Raw genomic sequence first — 20,412 nt, 5'->3', positions numbered from 1 at the left:
TTCCAAAGGTCTACGATTTCATTTGAAAACAACAATTCCACGGGCAAAACTTGGATATAGACTCTGATCGGACATTGGCATACTGGGCTGGAGGTGTGATTCTCTTCTGATCGTCCCCAAGGCTGGGCTGGCTGCGCAGGCTGTGATGCAAAGCGATCGGATCGGGCGAAAAGCTTTAAAGGCATCCTTCTGTTCCAGTGAAGGGACCTTGTCTTTGGCGACGGCAGCAATGGCTCCCTCTCTCAATCATACCATTGGCTCTCTGTCCGAAACAGTGGCCATTTTGTCATACTGTTCCTCAGCACGTGCCTCTTCGTTTATTTTTCGTCTTCGTCAGACTCGAGATGTCTCCGAAAACTGTGCACGTGAGAGGGTTGGACCAGATGGGTAACTGATAAATCATGGATAAATGCCGGCTTCGTCGTCCAACCTCCTTTACCTCCCACAGTTTCTCTCATACCACCAATCTCGTGACCTTATTGTTGGTACTTTTGTAAAATCCCTCTTGAGACCGCAGATTGTTGCAGTGAACGTGTGAAGCGATGGGTCTCAAGTTGTTGTGTGTCTCTCTGTTCCCATTTGGACGATTCAACCGCTTGCGTCCACCAACTAAGCCGGTTTCGTGAGAGACACATATCCCGATAGTGCGAGCGCTGCCGCAGTATCCTGGCCGCGTAACCTTGTAACGAATAATCCCCTCTCTCTAGTATCTGGGGGCTCTCCTGGACTCGTAGTGAAGATTCGAAGTGATTGACCTGTGATAGTATCCGTTCCGGTAGCGGGACATTCCAGATAAGTTGACATGTGAAATGGTCTGTGGGTTGGCATCTCGTTGGTATCTGCAAGGTCAATCCGGTACCGACTGGCCCGTAATCCATTCCAAATTCCTTGATGGTAGTGGGTGGTGACAAATGCGTTTGGATTTGGACGTGATGGGGGCTTGCTTGATGGAGACCCGGAAGCCGCATAGTGGCCGTATTTGGGGGATCGAGCCTCCAGTTGGATGGCCCGTTTGCTCTGAGACGTATAGCGGTTGTTTTGCTAGTCAACCATGTTGACAGGGGATTCAGGACGTCGCATCGAGTAAAGTCGTGTTTTGTCTCTGTCCATCGTCCGGCCCACACGGGATCGGATTTAGAAACCAGGCGTCCATTCCGCCTTTTCGGTGTAGCCAAAGTTCTCAATCATCGGTATGTGTAACACCCATGTCCAGCACTTCCAGTCTCCCTTTCCCTTTCATCTCGGCGGCAATAAACTCACCCAGGGCCTTGAACGCTCCCGGCTCCACGAATCCAACAACTTCCCACTCCTCGCCCAGCACCTCTTGGCTCTCTACTTGCTCGACAAAGGAGAGAATGCGATCTTTGATAGTGCCTTTGCCGTGATCGGCCCCAGCGTCTTCGCCAGCTTCTGTGCCTGTACTCGCAACTTTGGATTTCGCGGCCTGTTTGGCGATGTTGGTGGGACAAGTGATTCGCAATCTCATACGCGCACGCATGACGGGAATGGGCTGCCATGCGATCAGGGCGCGAATCGCTTCAAGAGCCTGCTGCTTGACGGATTTATTGGTCACGACCCCAGTCCATGTTGGCATATCGCTCTTCTTGCCCTTTGAGTTACCACCAGACGCGGATTCGTTATCGTCGTCGGTCATAGGCGTCGCTTGCCCACTCGTCTCGCTCGATCCCTTTGGTGCAGCAACGGCCTTCTTGATGCCTTCACCCAAGTTCAAGTTGCCGAGCCTATGACCCAAGGAATCCTGCGAGGGCACATGACCTCCCTGTTTAGAGAGAACATCCAGTCCTTTCTTGATCATGCCTGTAGTGTAGACTCTCTTTGTCTGCGGATCGACGAGTCTCTGGGCGACTTCTTCCACAATCTCCCTCTCCATTCTGTCCAGTAGTTCCTTGCGCTCATTAGCATTTACTTGGATCTCGCCCTTTTTCAGGATTTCTTCAATGATGGCGTCTTTCCAAGATTTCTCATCCTCCCCCTCATCCGTTGTAGATCTCCCTTTGCCCTTCTTTCCTCCTTTTCCACCGCCTTTCCCTCCATGCGCTGCTGAGGATTCTTGTTTTTCATTCTGCGAGGGCAAAGGCCATGCTTTGATCAGTTCAGCATTTGGGGCAGTTTCGCCCTTTGAAGCGTTGAGGAAGATGGTTGGCACTTGCAGGACGTTGTCGAGGTCGGTCTCGGTTCCTGACCGGTATTCGAGGAGTTTGTTCTTATAGCATGCAAGCTCGAAGCGCTTCTTGCCCTTCTTATACCGGACCAACGACACATTGGTCAGTTTGATCTGGTTTGCGGGCTGCTGGATCGGCATGTTGACGGTTGCAAGTCTGTCTGAATTCCTGTACAACCACTGTGGGAAGGGAACGGGACAGATTCACAAGAAAAACTGACTGGTGTTGAGTCACAAGCGGACTGTTGCTGGTTGGTCGACTGTGCTGGAGACGGCAACAACGCGGAGCCTTCCATAATATTTTTTTTTTTTTGGAGAACGCGACTGCGACTGCGACTTCTCCATCTCTTGCCTACAAGTACAAGCCTGCTCGTTGAGTGCTCAGTCCTTCACCTCAACTCTCTGTCCTCCCCACCACTCGGCCTCTCAATTCGAAATGCTGGCATCGAGAAGCCGCGTAGGCATTGTCACCAAGAAGCGACTGCCATACATCTGTCCAGAATGTCGGCACAATGTGTTCCTTTCAGCCTTCCTCGGTCACAATCGAAGACAGAGACTCTCGACACCTGCAAATGCCACGCGGCAGCTCAGACAGCAGAGGAGATCATTTTATACATTGAGCTCTTGTCTGGCATCACTAGAGACCTCCCAGCCTTCCCAGCCTTGCATTGACGCCTTTCAAGATATCACTTTGGGCGCCGCTGCCACAACTCGATCCTCTTCTTCACCAGCCAAGAATCCCGCCGTCCCACCTAATTCTTTAATTCGTAACCACCTAAGAGCCTGGAGCGCAGAGAATAACAAGAAGAAAAGGAAAGAAGCAGATGCAAACAGCGATTCACTCCCGCTCAAAAGGCTAACTGTGTTGCCCAACTCTTTGTTCATCGAAGAAGCAAGCCTCGCCGATAATACTTTGGGCGAGGATGAAGACGTGGGTGCAGGCGATCTTCCCGAAACATGGGAAGATGCAGTGGAAGGCGGCAATGTCCCTCATCTCGATCCGGGTGATCTGATCTGGTGGCAGCCTGGCAAATATACGGCTGGCGCCGGTCGCTTTGCACGTTCACAACTAGCCATCTTCTTGGGCACCCTGGGCTGGCAGCGTCAGTATTTGCTACTCGACGGTCGCTGGGTCGTTGAAAAATCCGTCCAGCAGCCCAGCCCTAGATTCAAGCAATTTGCTTCGCAACAAGAAGTGGACCAGATCCGGAAGCACTTGCCAGTCAAGCCACTGGAGATGCAAGCCGCAGACTTCGAGGTCAAGATGGGCTACAGCTTTGCAGGCGACATCCCTTCCGCCGACGCCGAGACTCTAACAACCCGGCTTGCTCGGTTCATCGACGATATGTCCACCTGGCGGCGAGAAAACCTTGCTTTGCTAGATTCGCTTTACGAACGCATTGCCGACGGAGAAAGGCACATCTCCCTCTCGTATGAGCAGGTCGTAACCAAATTACTAGGTGTCAAATACTCCGAAGTGCCTCCTGCGGCCCTCTTTACCATCTATAGGACACTCCGAAGGAAGCATGTTGCTCAAATCACCATCCTCAAGAAGACCCACTATCCTTCAGCAACTGTAGCTATCATGCCTAAAAGACTGGCACAGCGCTTTGATCAAGTCTGTACATGGGCTCGAGAATATCAAGAGGCCGCCGCCGCCGCCGCCATGGGAAAGGACGTAACCGGTGCTCTGGCGCGCAATCCCCTCTCTTCCTTCGTCGCAAAGGCAAGGCGATTGATCCTCAAAAGCCGCGCTCTGCGGTCTCCCACCACGATTGGCAGTCTTGGTCCCAGCTCCATCCAACCTGCAGATCTTGGAAACGGCAAAATTCCCGTCAAAGACAACGACGAAACATTCTCGGAAGAGGACAAGATGTTTCTAGAGTTCCTTTGGGACTGTTATGTTCGTTATCCCCCCCCCGATAACAACCGAAACCTTGCCATTGCTTCTCTCATCCTCCGGGCGATCGGTGCATACCCCAAACTTCGCCTCGACCAAAACATGGGCTGTCTTTTGCTTCAAGAGTTGGGTACCCTGCCACCATGGTTTCTTCGTTCCGACCACAATGTGACCCTAGAGATTCCGGGCGGCAGAGCTAGTCACGACCTGACCCGTATCTACGACGAGGCGGACCTCTTCTGTCACAGGTTGGGTCTCAGCAAGACACTCGATCATGGATTGCTCGTTGATTCTATGGCATCTTTGCGCCACAGTTTTGACCATCTCCCGGTTTACTGCATCGACGCTGGCGAAACAAATGTCAGAGAAGACGGCTTTTCTATTGAGCCTAGCACCGAAATTCCTGGTGCATACTGGATCCATGGACATGTTTCGCACCCTACCGCGTTCATTGATCCAGAGCACATCATAGCACAGCGAGCCTTGAAACTCACTGGGAGTGTTTTTCATAATACATACGTTGCACGTATGGTCCCTGACAGCTTTGCTCGAACGTTGTCCCTTCGTTCTGGCTCTCCCGCCATCACAGTCAGCACCCTATTGACAGAGGCTGGCGACGTGGTAGACATCAAGATTCGACCGACCACGCTTCGAAACGTGATCCACCTTTCCAACGCTGCTGTGGAACATATTCTGGGGAAACCTGAATACGAGGCAGCCACGCTGTCATTGGGGCCACAAGCTGGATTACCCCCGAAGTCTTTGCAACAGGCGGCCCCTGCAGATATCGAAGAAGCTCGTACCCACCTGTCCGAGCTTCAAATGTTGGAAAAGCTTCTTCTTGCTCGAGAGGAAAGTCGTCGGAGAATCGTGGCGGTGGCGCCTGATTGGGAAGTCCAAGGAAGCCTTTCGACTCAAAGTTACGTCCACATAAGAGGCAGTCGATTTGATGAAGAGAGTCTTTTCCGGAGTCAACAGTACCAGGGCGATCCTTCAATCAGAATTACAGTATCTCGGTATATGCGACTGAATCGGGTGAAGGAAATGCCGCAGTATGTTACCTTAACAGCCCTATGTGGAGACCTCGTGGCAGAGTCGGCCGGGAAGTGGTTTCAAGATCGCAAGCTACCTGCATGCTTCTTTGGCTCCTCATATACAGCGGACTTTCCCCCTTCCAAACTTAACAAATTGGGCCGCGGCGAGCATGCAGAGTATCCGTCAGGCAAGCTTTCGTCCTCGCCTATACCACATGTCCACAAAAGCCATCAAGTCCATCTATGGTTCAGCAATCCTCTTCGACGTTATCCAGACTTAATGGCCCACTGGCAGGTGGATGCCTACCTCCGAGCGGAAGCGAGTGGAGCAATCCAGCCGGGGGATCCGGGTGATTCGGACGATAAGTTGAAGCTGCCTATCTCGAAGGAAAAGGTCGACGAATTTATAGTAGAACATTCGCCTAGAATGTATGAATGGGCGCGTGAGATAACGCGCGCCGAGAGAAGGCATTGGATCACACAAGCACTGTTCCGAGCGTTCCACTTCAGGGAGGCAGAACTCCCGCACGTATGGGACGTGAATGTGACCTCAGTGAATTCTACGCGAACTCGTCCCGATGACAGTGGGCTCAGGGGCGTTCTTCTGCCTTTCAATGTCTACGCGGTTATTCTGGCATCAAACGAGGGCTGGGAAAAAGGAGTGAAGTTTCGTTCCTTTTTGCCAGTAAAGCTGGAACTTGTCGACTTGGTCCGAAAAACAGTGGTAGTCCGCCCTGTTGGTCACCCTAGCGAAACCTATACTCAATCCGGCGCCATTCACATCGCACCAAAGACTCATCCTAAGCCGTCAAATGACGCTCAGTCGTATGAGGCACCATCGTCAGAAGCGGCACGCACTTCGGAAGACGCTGAGTCCACATGAGAAACCAAGTTCTGCAAAGAATGCTAGCGTTCTAGAAGACCCTACGGCTCGAAAGGAGCTGAATCCTCGAGTACCCTCCGAGTCCATGAAGGCACCGTGATCGCCCAGGTGGGAAGAAGGGGGCCGAAGTCATGACACGAGTTGTTGCGAAGTTAACCTTGTCAAGCTTCTATGCTGTCCCACAGTTGCCCACAGCTAGATACTTTCCCCCAAGCAATGGGAGGGCCCCGTTCCTTGTTCAGAGACCTACACATGACCGTGGAGAAAGAAGTTTGATGATCAATCTCCTTAAAGAACCGCAGAGGGGATCTCGAGGGCCCCGGCTTCGATATGGAGTCCGGATGAGTGTCTGAAGCCCCTACATACTCTTCTCCTCGTCATACCATTTGTGAGCCAAGCTACCCGGTACCAGGCGAGACAGGTAGTCAGCTTGAACCTAAAATACACGCTGGAAGTATCGATGCGAGGAAAACAAGGACCGGCAACTGTCGTAGGAACCGCTGCAGGGCATCCTGGCACAACGAGGTCTCATCGCGGTAGTATTTGGGCGACGGCAGTGTCAGCGTTGGACGCTGTTCAGCGATTCAATGTACAGATCAAACATAATGCTCTTTTGCCCATCTCGCTGTAGGATGGCCGAGTTGACCTGTGTTATTCTTGTCTCAGATATGTAAATATGAGGCCTGTCACAAGCTAAACGGCATTTCTAGCTAACCCTAGCCTACGGTGACCCAAATGGGTTTCTGCTTGACTTGTGTTTCCACGCGAGATAGGCTGGAACATTCCTCATATTGCAGATCTTATTCTTCTCGAGATCAGCTGGCTCCCAATCCATACTACATGCATATATACCACACATCGCGTTCTTCCTTCTCTTCTCGATCCTCCTCGTTGCTCCCTTTCCACGGTAGTCAACTCTCTGCTCACCCACAGCACGGCATTTTACCAAATCTTTTTGGGATCCACGGGGCTTTTCTTCCTGTTTCCCTGCTCGAGCTCGGGTAGATTGTCCACGTCCAAATGCTCGTACACCGTTCCGCTTTCTCTCAACGCATCAGTCACGACTTGCATATAACCCAGGACCTTCTCCTCCGTCAGTCTCCGGCCGACGATTTGCACTGCAGTCGGCAGCCCCGCCATTTTCGCGCTGTCGTAGTACTTGTACGCACCCCTTTCGACGCCATTCGCTGGCCTGAAGCCCTTCGGCAGAGCATCCTTTTCTTGGTCCACCTTGGCGACAGGGATGATACCAGTTGTGTAATCCAACAGATTCCACAAAAACGTGTACCCACAGCTGCTCACCGCCTCCTTCATACATCCATGCGGCAGGGCCGGAGTGGCGTTTCCGGGACACAAGATGAAATCAAATTGCTGCGCGGGCTGGTTGAGCCAGTCGAACCACATCGCCCTGAAAGCTTCGCGTTTGGCAACCCATCGCCACTGTTCGAATGCGCTAAGGGGGTGGAAATAGCGGAGAATGGATGCCCACACTGAGTCACGCCGGATGTAGCGCGTGAAGAGGTACCACAGGTACTTGACAGCTCGAGGCAGAGACATGTAGAAATTGATCTGCGCCGCACCTGGGTCGTTAGATTCGCCTGTGCGGAAGAACGATCGGAAAGTTTTGCCGCCATCAGCGCAGAGCAGCACACTGGCGATTTGCAATCCTTGGGCCGGAGTGGCGGTGGGGGGATAGGAAGAGACGGGGATTTCGACCACTTGGTGGCCGGCGGAGCGGAGGGCGGAGGCTGTGACATCCAAACCACGAGCGATCGCCGGGGCAGGAGCGCAAACGCCGTCTGTGGCCATCAAGCCGATGCGCAGCGGCTTCTTCGCAAACGTCTCATCGTAGAGTTCCTGGCGCCAGGGAACAGGGTGGACCGTGTAGTCCACTTCCCATGGCTTCATACCGATGAAGGCCCGCGTGAAGTAGGTTAAATCATCCAGTGTCCTTGCCATTGGAGAAAACACACTGGGGATCCCCTCTTGGCCCGGCATCGACGTATTCATGCCAACTTTGGGCCATCTGCCAGTCGAACAGCGGAGGGAATTAATCCCTGACCAAGCTGCAGGGGCACGCACGGAGCCCGCGACGTCCGAGCCGATTCCAATCCTTGATCCATTTAATGCCAACAGCGCCCCTTCGCCGCCTGTACTCCCACCGGGCGAGTACTTGGGATTATGCGGGTTCTTACACACGCCCCACAGATCGTTTGTGCTCTCGAAGCTCAACAGCGTGATAGGCAGCGCCGTCTTCGCGTGAGGGATCGCTCCGGCTCTTTTGAGAAGCTTCACCATGACACCGTCTTCGCTGTATGGTTTGAATACGTTACGCGAGTATCCCACGCTCACGTCGAAACCACCCACGGCGATGGAGTCCTTGAGAGATACGGGGATACCGGCGAGCGGACCCTTGAGGTTCACATCCTGGTCATTCCGTGCCCACGATTCGGCCTCTGGCAAAAGGATCTCGGTGACACAATTTGTTCGTTGGTGCGCCACAGTGGTGGTCTTTCCATAGGTGCGGAGGATGTCAATGGGTGATAAGATGCCATTGTGAACGTCGCGGACCAACTGGGCAATCGGAGCGTCGAGGATGGAGCGCTGCTGGGAGGTGAGCGGGCCTTTGTAGGGGTCTGGAAGAGAGTCGAAGCGAGCGTCGCGCTGGCGCTGCTTGATTACGCTAGGAAGCGGTCAGTATCCGACGTGCTGCCAGATAGGCACCCGTTGGGAGAGTTGAATCGAAACTGAACTGACCAGGCCCGGCGGTGCTCAAAGTAATCAAACGGCGGATACATGGCGACGGTTTTACATGGTTGCACCCGAGGAGGGATGGTGCTGGTGTAGGGGGAATATGTAGCACGGCAGTTGTTGGTACTAGGTTAGGAGTTGAGCGGCTTTGCATCTGAGAGCAGATGGAGTCGAGCAGTTGAGCAGTTGAGCAGGTCACGCAGTTGAGGTCGGAAGATGCTCCACGTGCCGCTCTTTGCCGTCTCTATGCCGCCAGCCCTGATTGGGTTCGCTTGTACCTCCCCGATTGGGCTTGACCACCATTTCACTGCATTGGATCCAAGTTTGTGCAATTCGAAGACACGAAGGACATTGCTCGCCTGAATACCGAGGATGCTACATATCGATGTGGCCTATGTTCACGCAGCCACTTGGTCAACGCCGGCGCCTCCCTTATCCATATATTTGCCTGTGACTAGCTTATATTTGGGGGCACTCAACGGCGATCGGAAGACGCAGGTCGAGCAATGATAACATGTGAATAGCCATCTCCAGAGGGCTCATCATTCATGCCATGGTCTAGGCCAGCATGGGGCTCTGTGCGAGTGGTGTAGCTAGCCCTTTCCCTCTGCCGGACCCTGCAGACTGTGTGTTAAAGCCTGCATGCTGCCCAGCGAATGTACAGTCGAGTCAATCACCATGGCAGTCTCGGCATGGGTCGTGGGTTCTTGCTGTAGATGAGCATAGCCAGCATGTCCATCGCCGTGCATGGTGGTCTCAGAATGATGGGCCTGATCCATTGGCGGCGCCGATAGCGGGCTATAGAACATTTGTCGAGTATGATCAGAGGACATGGCATCATGAGAGGCAAACTGAGCTTGCCACCAATCGTCGTACATTGGGGGATGGTACATCATCGGCGGATGCACCCAGTGATGAGCGGCTTGGAATTCTTGAAAGTGCTCAAGTTGAGTGAACCCATATCCCACATTCGACAATCCTCTTTGATTATCTGCGCCGAATGAGGTTGAAGCAGCGGGTGAGAGACGTTCCTCCTGTTGGAGGCCGTGCTGCCCAGGTCGATTCTGGATGTTGCTGGCAGAAGAGTTATTGAAAGCGGCTGTAGCTTGAGAATACGAATGGTCTGAATCGTGTTGCCAGGTTGAAGGTCGTTGCACGGAGCAACTAGGAGCTGTGTCGTTGAATTCAAGTTTTGGTCTCTTGTCGACTTGCAACCCTCCCTCGAGGCTTGATCTTCGGCGACGTTTAAGGCCTAGAATATTCTCCTTCGCCTTGTCCTCCAGGCCACGAAGTGGAGCCGGCGGGATAACATCGTCAGTAGCTGTTGTGGCGGTGGTTGGAGTGTGTTCAAGTTCTCGAATTCTGTCGACAAGCAGGCCCAGAGACTCCAGGGCCAGCTGCGCAACTCCAGAGGCCTGTCCGGCTTCCGCAAGGTCTCTGAAGATTTCCAAAGTCCGCTTTACACGCTTCGAACCTATGCCCACGCCCACCTCTTGACGTATTGTAGCAATGCCCAACATAACTGTGGCGCAAAACACTCCAAAGCACCGTGCCCAGGATGCAGCGGTTCTGGTCGGGTCGAGGCCGTGGATGCTGTCGAACATCTCGGTAATCATTCGAGTACATTTCAGCAAGTTCCTGTAGTTGGCTTCTCTGGGCAGCTTGCGTTGATTCGGCATCGACCGCAACGTCTGACAATGCAGAACCATGAGCACTAGTTGGACATCAATATGGTGTTGAGCGACTGCAATGCATAATGGAGCGTCAGACCAGGCATTGTGAGAGAGGGGCGGCAGCTTCAACTGCAGTTGGTATAGCCGACTTAGATCTGTCTCTAACATTATCTCCCTCGCCTCAGAAAACATCATCTGCTGGTCGTGCTTGTCGCTGTTGAACCGATCCAAGACTTCAATCATGTATTGTGAAAATTCAAAGACATTCTGTTGCAAGCCCTCCTCTTCCTGCCGCGGGGTCCTTGAAAATGGCGTGGCAACGCCGTGAAAAGGTGCGATAAAGGGACGGCGACCCAGGAGAAAGCTGAGTTGAACGTCAAGCTCCACGAGAAGCCAGCAGAGATACCGGCCAGGTTGTAAATCTTCATCAGCTTCAGCTGTGGCTAGGCTCACATTTACATCCACTGCAAGAATTAGTTAAATATTCTTTGCGAAGAATGAGACTTGCTTATGCTTACAGCCAATGATCTCTGCATCACGGACAAGACTTGGAAATGCAGCCCAGGCTTGCATTGCCTTCCCAGCAACAAGTAGATCTCGCACAAACTTGTATTTCATATAGAGCGGGCGAAGACTGGATGGAAACTGGAAATCGAAGTCATTCGTCGATTGATTCAGTCGAGCGAGGTCAATCACTGGTTCAATATCGGCGGCGTGCCCTTTCAGGTTGAACGCTTGAATAGGCCGTATACAGTCTATGATCTCCCTGAATCGTCCCTTTGTAGGCAAAAGTAACTTGAACTGCACGGGCGGTTAGCGTTTTGACATCGGCAGATCCAAGAACCGTCATACTTCGTCCACACTCCTGGACAACGAAAAGATTCCACAGAAGTTTAGCGCACCCTGCTCGACGCTTTGTCCCGAACCATGGGCTTGCCTAGGCTAGCTTCTTTATCAGCAGTGTTTGTAGCACCATGTGCAGCTGTCCCATTACTTACTTGAGTCCTCCCCATTCTTGCAGGGAAGGCGACGTAGAAGCATTCGGGCTTGTCGCGCTTCCTTTGACAGGTTGTACAGGGCATGCCTCCTGAGCACTGCAATGAGGATTAGCCGCAAGATTGTTGAACTTGAAGGGACTGTATCCTACTCTTGATTTGCTGTCCCGGCAGGGCTTACAAGAGTTCGCCCGCCGTTTGAAGGATGCTAATGGTCGAGGGGCCTCAACTGCTTGTGCAGACGAAGTTCTGGTGTTAGGATTGTCCATCAGCATCATGGTTTGTGTCACCAATGCCTCGCCACTGAGGCGAGCATACAGCCGTGGCGCGTGCATCTTTTCCCTTTAGATATCGGGTGTGCACCGCGATATAGCATGCACGACGCGTGATTGTCGGTATGGCGCAGTGAGAATAGCAAGTCTAAGGACAGCGACTCGCAAGAAGCGGACAGCCCTCCCACTGCTAATGATTGAAGACAGAAATCGTTTTAAACATGTATTATTGATGCGACGACAATACCGCCAATAGATTGGATCCGAAACGTCGAGGTGATGGGTACAGGATCTATCCTTTTTGGTAACGTAATAAGTATAGTATGGAAACCGCAGATTCCAGTGAAGACTGGAATCCCGGTTCGAACAATTTTGCAATAGTCCAAATTCCAAATGGTAAAGGAGGATGCAGCGGTGGAGAGAGAATCTCGACCGAGGGTGGATGCTACCGTTCGGAGTTCCCAGGATGTTTGCTCCAGACCGTGTGGCAATAAGTGGTAGCATTAGACTGCGGCAGCCCTCAGGATTGATGAAAAAAACAAAACACTTGAGAGGAATCGAGACAAGGACGACATTGGATTTCAAGATGTTGGAGGGTGTGTAGATTAATCATTCCCCAGCAGCGTGTAGCCCGTCCACTGCCGAATCGAAACTACTGTATCAGTTGAAGTGCACTCAGGCGTGCAAGCCTGGCGAGATGTCACTTGAGGAAAGGCGAAACAAGTTTCCATTGGGAATAGCCCAGAGACTGGGTGGCCATCGTCCTTCTCGCCAATGCTGAGTGCTAGGCTGAGTGCTTGTGCTTCTTCTGCATTTGTTAGGTCCAATGTCGCTGGACAGGGGCAGCGATCAAACAAGCGAGAAATGGTTGGCTTTAGGGTCTTGTGCAGATAGACCGGAGACCGCTGGTCGGGATGGTAGTGCGCATTATGAAAATAATTTGAAGACAAAAGGGCAGGATCCCTGTATCTCGTGGGATGTTCGCCTACAAGTCTCGCGGCATCTTTCCCCGAGCCTCGAGCATGCACTGCACTTTGCAATCATGGGTCTAGTGCCTCCTCGGCGCTCAAAGGGGGGAAAACAAAAGCGTGTTGACATCACCGGGAGGGTCCGGTCCAAATGACCAAGATCTTCCGAGGCTGTGATGGGTAGACACTTACAAATACTCTTTGAAGACAATGCAGGGTTTGGGTCGTGAATTAGGTCGTGATGGATCCCCTGGACTATCAAACCGTGGGATGTTGGTGGTTGTGGACGAGAACCACAAGTTTCTTGGAGCTGAGGGGCAATGAAAGCGGCTGGGGGCCGATAGACGAAACCCAGATCTTGTCTCTTGGAGTGCCAGAATGGTGGGCTCTGGATCGATCTTTTCGAGAGTCGGCGGACCAGGATCTATCGTACTTGATGGTCGTGATCGCCGAATCACTCAGATCTCAGGGTTGATTGGTCGAAGGAGAGTTTTCTGTCACGGTCGGTCAGCTTCGCTCAGGGTTGCATGGCGTCCTTTCACAGCTGAGAAGGAGGAGAATTTCACCGGAAGACAGGCCCAAGGTGCCGTTTGCCGGCCGCCTGTCTGGCCTGCCTTGGCTTTAAGAGGTACTAGCCGCAAAATATTTTGGGGCCATCTTGGAGGAGAACGCGGTAAGAGGAGACGATTACGAGTCTTTACTCGATCCAGCTGTGGAATGTCTCCGAAAGGACTCCGAGCCGTGCCGTACGGTACTTGGGTACCATATCTGAATCCTTGGGTTGGTTTCGACCTGCGACCCGCAATCCCCGTGAAGCCAGCTGAGCTGAGGGAGTGTCCAGGGATGGTGGCGACGCAGGAAGAAGTTACTTTTTGCGTGCCCCATAGAGATCGGAGTATCCCGTGTAGGCATTGGCCAGCGACGCTCTGTTCGCCTCGTCTGCTTGTATTTGGGGTGTTGCTTTTCGAATGTCGTCGAGGATTGTCTCGAAGAAGCGTCTGACGCGCTCGGAGGTATTCCAGGTATGTCCTGAAACAACATCGAGCCGGGAATGAACTGCGAACACGAACAGGAACAAGGGCCACGCATGTCACCCGCGTGTCACCGGATGCGCCTCACTCGTGTTAGGCGAGGAGATCCCCACGCTCATCACTACCTAGTTTCATGGCGAGACCACGCATGCTCTGCGCCGTGGCAGGTCTGAACACCGGATTTGCAGGCCCGTCTCCGCGGACATGACCACCACCGAGAGGCCAATAGTAGACGAGTTGGTCCCAGGAGTCTGGGTGAACGACCCTACGTACCCAGTAAATCTCCACGCATTGGTGGCGCCTTGCTGCTGAGAACGAGGCTTGCCTTGGCCGCTCGCCAAGATACTTGGGGTTCTTTGAAATACTCGAGATGGAAATTTTGAAATGCCCTAGGCAGGGATCTGGACCAAGCGGTCCTGAAACAGCGCCCGTAGTCGATTCAGGTAATCGACAACTCCTTTCCATGCCCACTGGCACCACTGGTAAGCGTAGACAGATGCAAAGCCGCAGTCTGGTGAGGTTGTGCCCGGGGGTAAAGGTCTTCCCAGACAACTCCTGAATTTGACCTCTGCACACCGACCCGTGGCCGAATGTGGGAATATGCGCATTGAATCTGGACTAGAAGTAGCTCCTTCGGTTGAACCTGCACAGTATCATGCTGGCTGCAGCCACCCGCTGTCCCGCTTTGTAACCAATCTAAGCCATGCATTGGCGTGCACATCCGGGATTGTCGATGTATTGGAGTATCTGACCTTCGAATCTAAAACCTCCAGACCTCACCTCATACAGAAGTCAGCTGTCCCCTTTTCTGGCTTTGCGGTTTGTGCATGGGGGCAGGGCCCGGCCCTCGTGTCACCAGAAGCTTTCAAGACCACGCCATTTGCGCATCGAAGGGGATGTTGTCTCAGGACCAAAAGGATCGAAGCAGGAGAATGCTGGGGCTCCGTATCTAGCGAACCCTTCGAGAGACGGGGCCAACTTTCGGCCAATTGGTCCATGATGTCTCGCCTCCGTCGCTCTGATCTGCTTACGGAGTACAAGTACCGTGCAGCTCGAGGGGTCTGGACGAGAAGGCGTAGATTCAAAGCCACCAACCCATATCATAGGCGTCAACATTTGAGGGCTCTGTCCCGTGGCTCGTGCCTAGGATCTGGTCCCATTTGTCGCTTGCGCTTGCCAGTGCCAGGATCTTGTGACCTCTGCCAGAATGAAGTGTGGGTGACATTCTTTTTTCTTTTTTCTTTTTTCGGGGAGGGCTTTGGTGTAGTACTCCGGTGTACCGAGTATGGACGCTCGTAATTGTGTAATGGCAATCACCAAGATGCTGGCCCGCGATGTGGCCAACTCATCTTTCCGACCCCTCCATCACGCAGTTGGGAGGCCTGGAGGATGAGATAGATCGAGCCAATTTTGGTTAAGTCGAGGGCTTGCTCAAAGGGAAGGAGAGGATAAGGATTCTTGGGTCTGTGTTCTGTCAAATATGGTGAGTCTAGCACCAAGAGCGTGAGCAACAGGCCAATTGAGATTATTGTTTTGCAGGAGTAATACTTCTCTTGAAAAGGTGACAGCGACCAAAGATGGAAAGAAACAGCAGCTTAACCTGCCCGTGCTCGGTTCAGGTCAAAGAGGGACAATTACCAGCTACCGCCCATGTGTTATTGTTGTCCCCTACACATTCTGCTTGGTGCCAGCATGTCAAGTCCCATGCTTCTTCCCCTCTCCCCGTCGCCATCAGCGCACCACATCCGGTCCCTCACCTTGCACACTCTAACCGCGAAGGTATGTAGAGGAATGCGAAAACAGGCACTCGTAGACGACACGACGAACAATATTAATTATATACATGCAAACAAAGAATATGTTTGATATCTTTCCCTTCTGCACAAGACCGGACGCCGCGCTGATCAAACTGGCAAACAGGAGCCAAAACGATGTCTCCCCTCGAGTCCAATGTGAATTTTCCAATTCCCGTCAGTCTGTGCTCTTCTTAACACCACGGCCACAATCAACGAAACAAAACTACCGTGTTCATATCCCTTCAACGTGTGCCTGCAATGGAATGTCTCCAATCACATTTGAGTCCTCCTCACAATACGTAATCTGTAGAAAAGGTCGTAAACTTCGTGATTCCCTTCAAGATCATGAGTGACTAGTCGCTCAATATCCCGGGCGCCCGTGAACTTCTGCGGTGCTACCCTCGAATTCAGGCGAATCCGGACTGTAATGGATATGATCGCTTGCCCTGTGTTGCTGAACGAACCCCATATTTGATGGCCGGTCATTGTGGAGATCTGCCCCATGGGCCCCTAATGCGGATGTGGCCGACTGCCGCAACTGACTTGTATACGAGGGATGCAGGGGAATGTTTTCGTCTCCATCGCGGATTACGCTCGACGTGGTCGATTCTGCGCCGGTGGAGTACCTCTTATTCCGAGCGGTTGAAGATTGTGTGTTTGCAAAAGGAATGCGACTAGTGCCTATTGGTTGAACCGGCGCTTTTCGGGACTTGGGGTCGGTTGGACCTGAGGCAGACAATGCAGATTCAGCTAGTCGTCTGTCTTGTGAACCCCCGCCGGATTGTCTCCGTGAACTTTTGCGAGGAATGGCAGGAACCGCTGGAATGTCTGTGTCTGGTGCCCGCGGGGGCTTGCCGCGTGACTTCCTTGAAGCTTCAGAACCAATGCGACTAGGCAGTTCAATACCGCCCACGGATTCGATCAGGGGCAATGACGGCGGTCTTGCTGGCAAGGGACTTTCTGGTTCGTCATCGTCGTCAGAGTCTGCAAGAGAGATGTCATCGTAAACACTCTGGTTTTGGCTCTGTCTTTGGGCTCTCGGTTGCGGAGGGGGAGATGAAACTCCTGCGCTGTTTCGATCAGTCTGACTCTCTTCTACAGTCCGGACTTCGTCGTGATAAGGTTCGGTGATCTGGGTTTCTCGGACAGGAGTTTGTGGAGGAAACAGCCCTGGAGGAGGGACTCGAGCACTTCTGACGACCTCGAAGCCCTTGTTCTTTTCCTTTGTCTTACCACCAAGAAGACTTTTGAACCATCCGGTGGCAGTGGAGACAGGCCCGGTTGGGTCAGCCGGCCCAGTTTTGAGCTTCCTCGTTCCACTTGAGAGAGCAGCACCACGCACGCCGTAGTAGAAGTCAACTTCTCTCACAGCATAGTCGGTCTTTGTCCTCGTCAAATCGTTGGTGTTGTCTTCGAGGTCGTCGTTCTCCAAAGGCATGGGAGTAGAAGGCCCTTCACCGGCATCGCCTTCGACAGCGCCTTCAGTTGCCGCGGCGCCCTTTGACGACACTTGGGCTAGATCTGGACGACTGTCGATTCCAGCGAGTGCATCCATTGTATTCCTGCGCGGCGGTCGATAGTACGGGTCTTTTTGTTCCACTTGCCTTTGAATACCGACAATTCCTCCCAATGATCCTGCGCCGCTAAGTCTGGCTGTGAGTCGCCTTGATCCCCTGCTGGATCTATCAGGCGTGGTCTGACCGACAATGCGGACATCAAGGTTTTGACTGATCCTGTTGGAGTTTGCGCCGCCTTCCAACAGGACGCCGGACGCAGCAGACACACTGCGAGACCTAGTCTTGGCCATTTGTAGCTTCTGCTGGTCGTTTTCGATGGCGTTGAACATGGCCGCATTTGATGACATACTGTGGCGCGGGTCGTGAGTAGCCCGCCTCGGCATCCGTCGCGACAATTGTCGCATTCCAAACACCTTGTTCAACCCACCTCTAGTGGCGGCCCCCGTCGCCTCATCCCGTCCACCTGCACCAGCAAGGCGAGCAATGACTTCAACCAATGTTTGTACAGCATTCAGGAAGAATCCAAAAACCATAGTACAAGCATGAATGATGAGGATGGCATACCCGATCCAGCCTCTCGACGAATCTTCAACGTCGAGTGTAGGCACGAAGGCTATAGAAAGAAGGATGGTGATGAGTCGGATAACTGAGAAGCAAGTGTGATAGATGTTCATGGAAGTGGCTGATGGGAATGGACGGAAAGCATTGATTGTAAGAATCAGAACAATCTCGCAGATTGCCAGGAGCACGATTTGTGCGATTCCCGACGGCTGAACTGCTCCAATCGCAATGCCCCGGATAAGGTTCACGAGAAGAGGAATCAATGCAAAAGTGGCAGCATCATCGCAGTAGGTGTTGTATAGAGGTCCGTAAGCGAGGACCATCAGAAGGTCATCGAAGAGGAACGAGCGCGGTCTCGTCCGAACAAATAACAACAACAACCAGATCCAGAACGCGACGACGATGACCAGCGCCACTGCTGCGAGTGCAACTGAATACGCTGGGCCTTTCCCTGCGATCACCAGCTGATAGAATGACAGCGATGCCAAAGGCAACAGGAAGAAGTTCATGACCAGGCGGACCACGTTTCCGGCGGTAAATGGCCCATTTTTGGAACGGAGATCCTCTGGTGGCTCTCTCTTGATTTTTCGGTAAATCCAGCGGACTGCAAAGCCCAGTTGAGTCAAGATTGAGACGGAAGCGACAATGACTACCAGCCAGACAATCATATCTGCCCAAATGTCCTTGTCCGAGGTCATACCGACCAGTTGGCTCATTCGATCAAGGCCATATTTTGTGTCGGTACGATACTCGTAAATGCCGTCGACTAGGCTCTGGGTGCCGTTTCCGCCAGTTACGAAACTCTCGTTGAACATGAGCGAAGACCAGGCGACGCGGCTCACTGCTGGTTGGTAAAAGCCAGGATAGTTCAAGGACAGACTGCCGGTCAAGACGACAAACTGAATGTATTGCAGACAGTCCCCAAATCCGGGGGTGACTAGGCGAAGCAAGTCCTCATCACGCCCGAAATTGCTGCTCCACTGAAACAGGTCCGCAGAGCCCCATGGGCTCAGGATGGCGGCGGCGATAGTAGCGACGCCGACCACGATCAGTACCACGAGCGGTACATATCTGAGGATAGCCTTGAGAGATCCTCCCAGATCGGGAGTAAGTGTGGCGGTGATGCAGCTGTAGAATTGGCCGCTGGCATCGCCCGACTGAACTCTGAGGGTGGCTTGAAGTGAGGCAAAGGCGTAACTGGAGAATAAATCGTGTGCGACAGAAAATGCGGGTAATCGATCCAAGTCGCTCTCGTTGACATAGAATGCGGGAGCCAAGGGACAGTCTCCATGGACCACGGACTCACAGAATCGCGAAGGGTCTGCGTTCCATGGAGTGTACCCTAGGAAATTTACACGAGCAAAGAGGGTAGTATACTTGTTGTTGGACTCGCTCAAATCGGGGATCTTGCCAAAAGTATCGTTGGGATCGGTCCATGACGGATCATCAGGAGGAGGGTAAGGTTGTTCAGTGGCCTTGCCTGTGACATTGCCATAAACGGTGATATTGAGATGATGTCGATCGGACGACGAAGAGCTGTTGAATACGGCGGATACATTGAAGGGTTCAAATTGTAGGATGCGCGGATTGGAATCGACAATATTGCTGTCCAGACAGTTGCGAAACTCGACATAGGCGGCGCGGACAGACGACATGCATAGGACGAGCAGAAAAAAGATCATGGTGAGCGGGTGTCCCCAATCCCATCTCCACGATGGACGATGCCGATGCCAATGCGGTCTTTTGTCGACTGTCAACGCGCAGTCCACACCTCGATATCCGCCTTGACCCGTCGCCATTTCTGCGCAAGGGACCTTTTCGTCCTCCTCTTCCAAGACAAGTCAGTCTCCCTTTAGCCCGACATCTGACCCGATCGCGCGGTGAACACACTTCGAAAAGTCGAGGTTCAAGTCGTACAGAATGGGGGGGGGGGGGCGCTACTCAGGTCGTGTGTCTCCGTCTAGCGTTCAAGCGCCGACGACGGGAACAAGGGCGAAGTAGGGGCAAGGTACATGTAGAAGCTCAAGGCTGTCAATGGCGATTGACCAGAGCAAAAGGTTGAAAAAGATCGTCAACTGCTTGCCAAGAGTGTCTCAGATCTGCGCGAGGGATTCCAATTACTGCGTGGCTATGGTGCTGATGTGCTTGGTAAATGCTCAACGAGTGAAATGGCGGAGACGAAGGGAAATAAACGAGGTGGATGGCGACGGTATGAGTTACAATAGCGAAGGAGAAGTCAAAATTGAAGTAACAGCCGTGGACAACCTGAAGCGAGCGTTGAGAAAGGTTGATGGCCAAACGATGGGAGTGGTGAGAATCGCAGGCACCGCCGCAGCAGGAGACGAAACCCGAGGAAGGGACCTTGCTGAGCCAATTAGAAGGAGCGGCAGCTCGGAAGACGACGGTTTTTTTCTCTTTTCTGTCTCTCTTCCTGTCTCTTGGAGATGTTGGGCGCTGGGCAGTTGAGGCAGGTTTGGGCAGGTCTCACTCCTGGGGGAGTCGGGACTCCCTGTGGCGTCCTCCTGGTTAACTGGGCTTGATTTTCGAGGTCTATTTCTGGGTGTTACAGGTCTGGCAATCAAGGGCCATGCACATCACTAACCAAGCTAAGGCTGTTTTGCAAGACTAGCCTGCAAGTCCCTCCCTCCCCCCCCCACGACTCGGCATTGTTCGGTGGTGGTTCGTCATCCGTGTTCACCTGCACAGGCTACTGTTCCTCGGACACTTCCGTCGCTAGGTACGAGTAATAATACCTACCAAGTACACGTAGAGCCTAGAGCCCCGTCTCCGTGCTTGTTCCGAGACAACACGTGCTCTCTTGCTCGAGGAGAAGTCTCTGCAACGATATC

At 52.8% G+C, this 20,412-nt stretch overlaps 5 protein-coding genes across 5 annotated transcripts; 1 reads left to right on the top strand and 4 right to left on the bottom strand.

Moving 5' to 3' along the window:
* Window positions 1-1,180: 1,180 nt before the first annotated feature.
* A1O5_10215 (uncharacterized protein) lies at window positions 1,181-2,323 on the bottom strand (the record flags this gene model as incomplete). Its single annotated transcript, XM_007750793.1, has 3 exons — window positions 1,181-1,687; window positions 1,772-1,968; window positions 2,041-2,323. The coding sequence occupies 3 exons, from the start codon at window positions 2,321-2,323 to the stop codon at window positions 1,181-1,183; spliced, it is 987 nt and encodes a 328-aa protein (XP_007748983.1).
* A 295-nt stretch (window positions 2,324-2,618) lies between these two features.
* On the top strand, window positions 2,619-5,999 carry A1O5_10214 (uncharacterized protein; the record flags this gene model as incomplete). The annotated part of the gene is made up of 1 exon (XM_007750792.1): window positions 2,619-5,999. One exon carries the CDS (start codon window positions 2,619-2,621, stop codon window positions 5,997-5,999), a length of 3,381 nt encoding a protein of 1,126 aa, XP_007748982.1.
* A 942-nt stretch (window positions 6,000-6,941) lies between these two features.
* A1O5_10213 (uncharacterized protein) lies at window positions 6,942-8,797 on the bottom strand (the record flags this gene model as incomplete). The annotated part of the gene is made up of 2 exons (XM_007750791.1): window positions 6,942-8,682; window positions 8,757-8,797. 2 exons carry the CDS (start codon window positions 8,795-8,797, stop codon window positions 6,942-6,944), a joined length of 1,782 nt encoding a protein of 593 aa, XP_007748981.1.
* Window positions 8,798-9,343: 546 nt separating this feature from the next.
* Window positions 9,344-11,436, bottom strand: A1O5_10212 (uncharacterized protein; the record flags this gene model as incomplete). The annotated part of the gene is made up of 3 exons (XM_007750790.1): window positions 9,344-10,887; window positions 10,942-11,224; window positions 11,326-11,436. 3 exons carry the CDS (start codon window positions 11,434-11,436, stop codon window positions 9,344-9,346), a joined length of 1,938 nt encoding a protein of 645 aa, XP_007748980.1.
* A 4,410-nt stretch (window positions 11,437-15,846) lies between these two features.
* A1O5_10211 (uncharacterized protein) lies at window positions 15,847-19,245 on the bottom strand (the record flags this gene model as incomplete). The annotated part of the gene is made up of 1 exon (XM_007750789.1): window positions 15,847-19,245. The coding sequence occupies one exon, from the start codon at window positions 19,243-19,245 to the stop codon at window positions 15,847-15,849; it is 3,399 nt and encodes a 1,132-aa protein (XP_007748979.1).
* Between the last annotated feature and the right edge of the window lie 1,167 nt (window positions 19,246-20,412).

Source organism: Cladophialophora psammophila (genome assembly GCF_000585535.1).
Source record: "Cladophialophora psammophila CBS 110553 chromosome Unknown aczJe-supercont1.19, whole genome shotgun sequence".
Taxonomy (NCBI): domain Eukaryota; kingdom Fungi; phylum Ascomycota; class Eurotiomycetes; order Chaetothyriales; family Herpotrichiellaceae; genus Cladophialophora; species Cladophialophora psammophila.
This window is presented reverse-complemented; position numbering and strand designations above follow the sequence as displayed.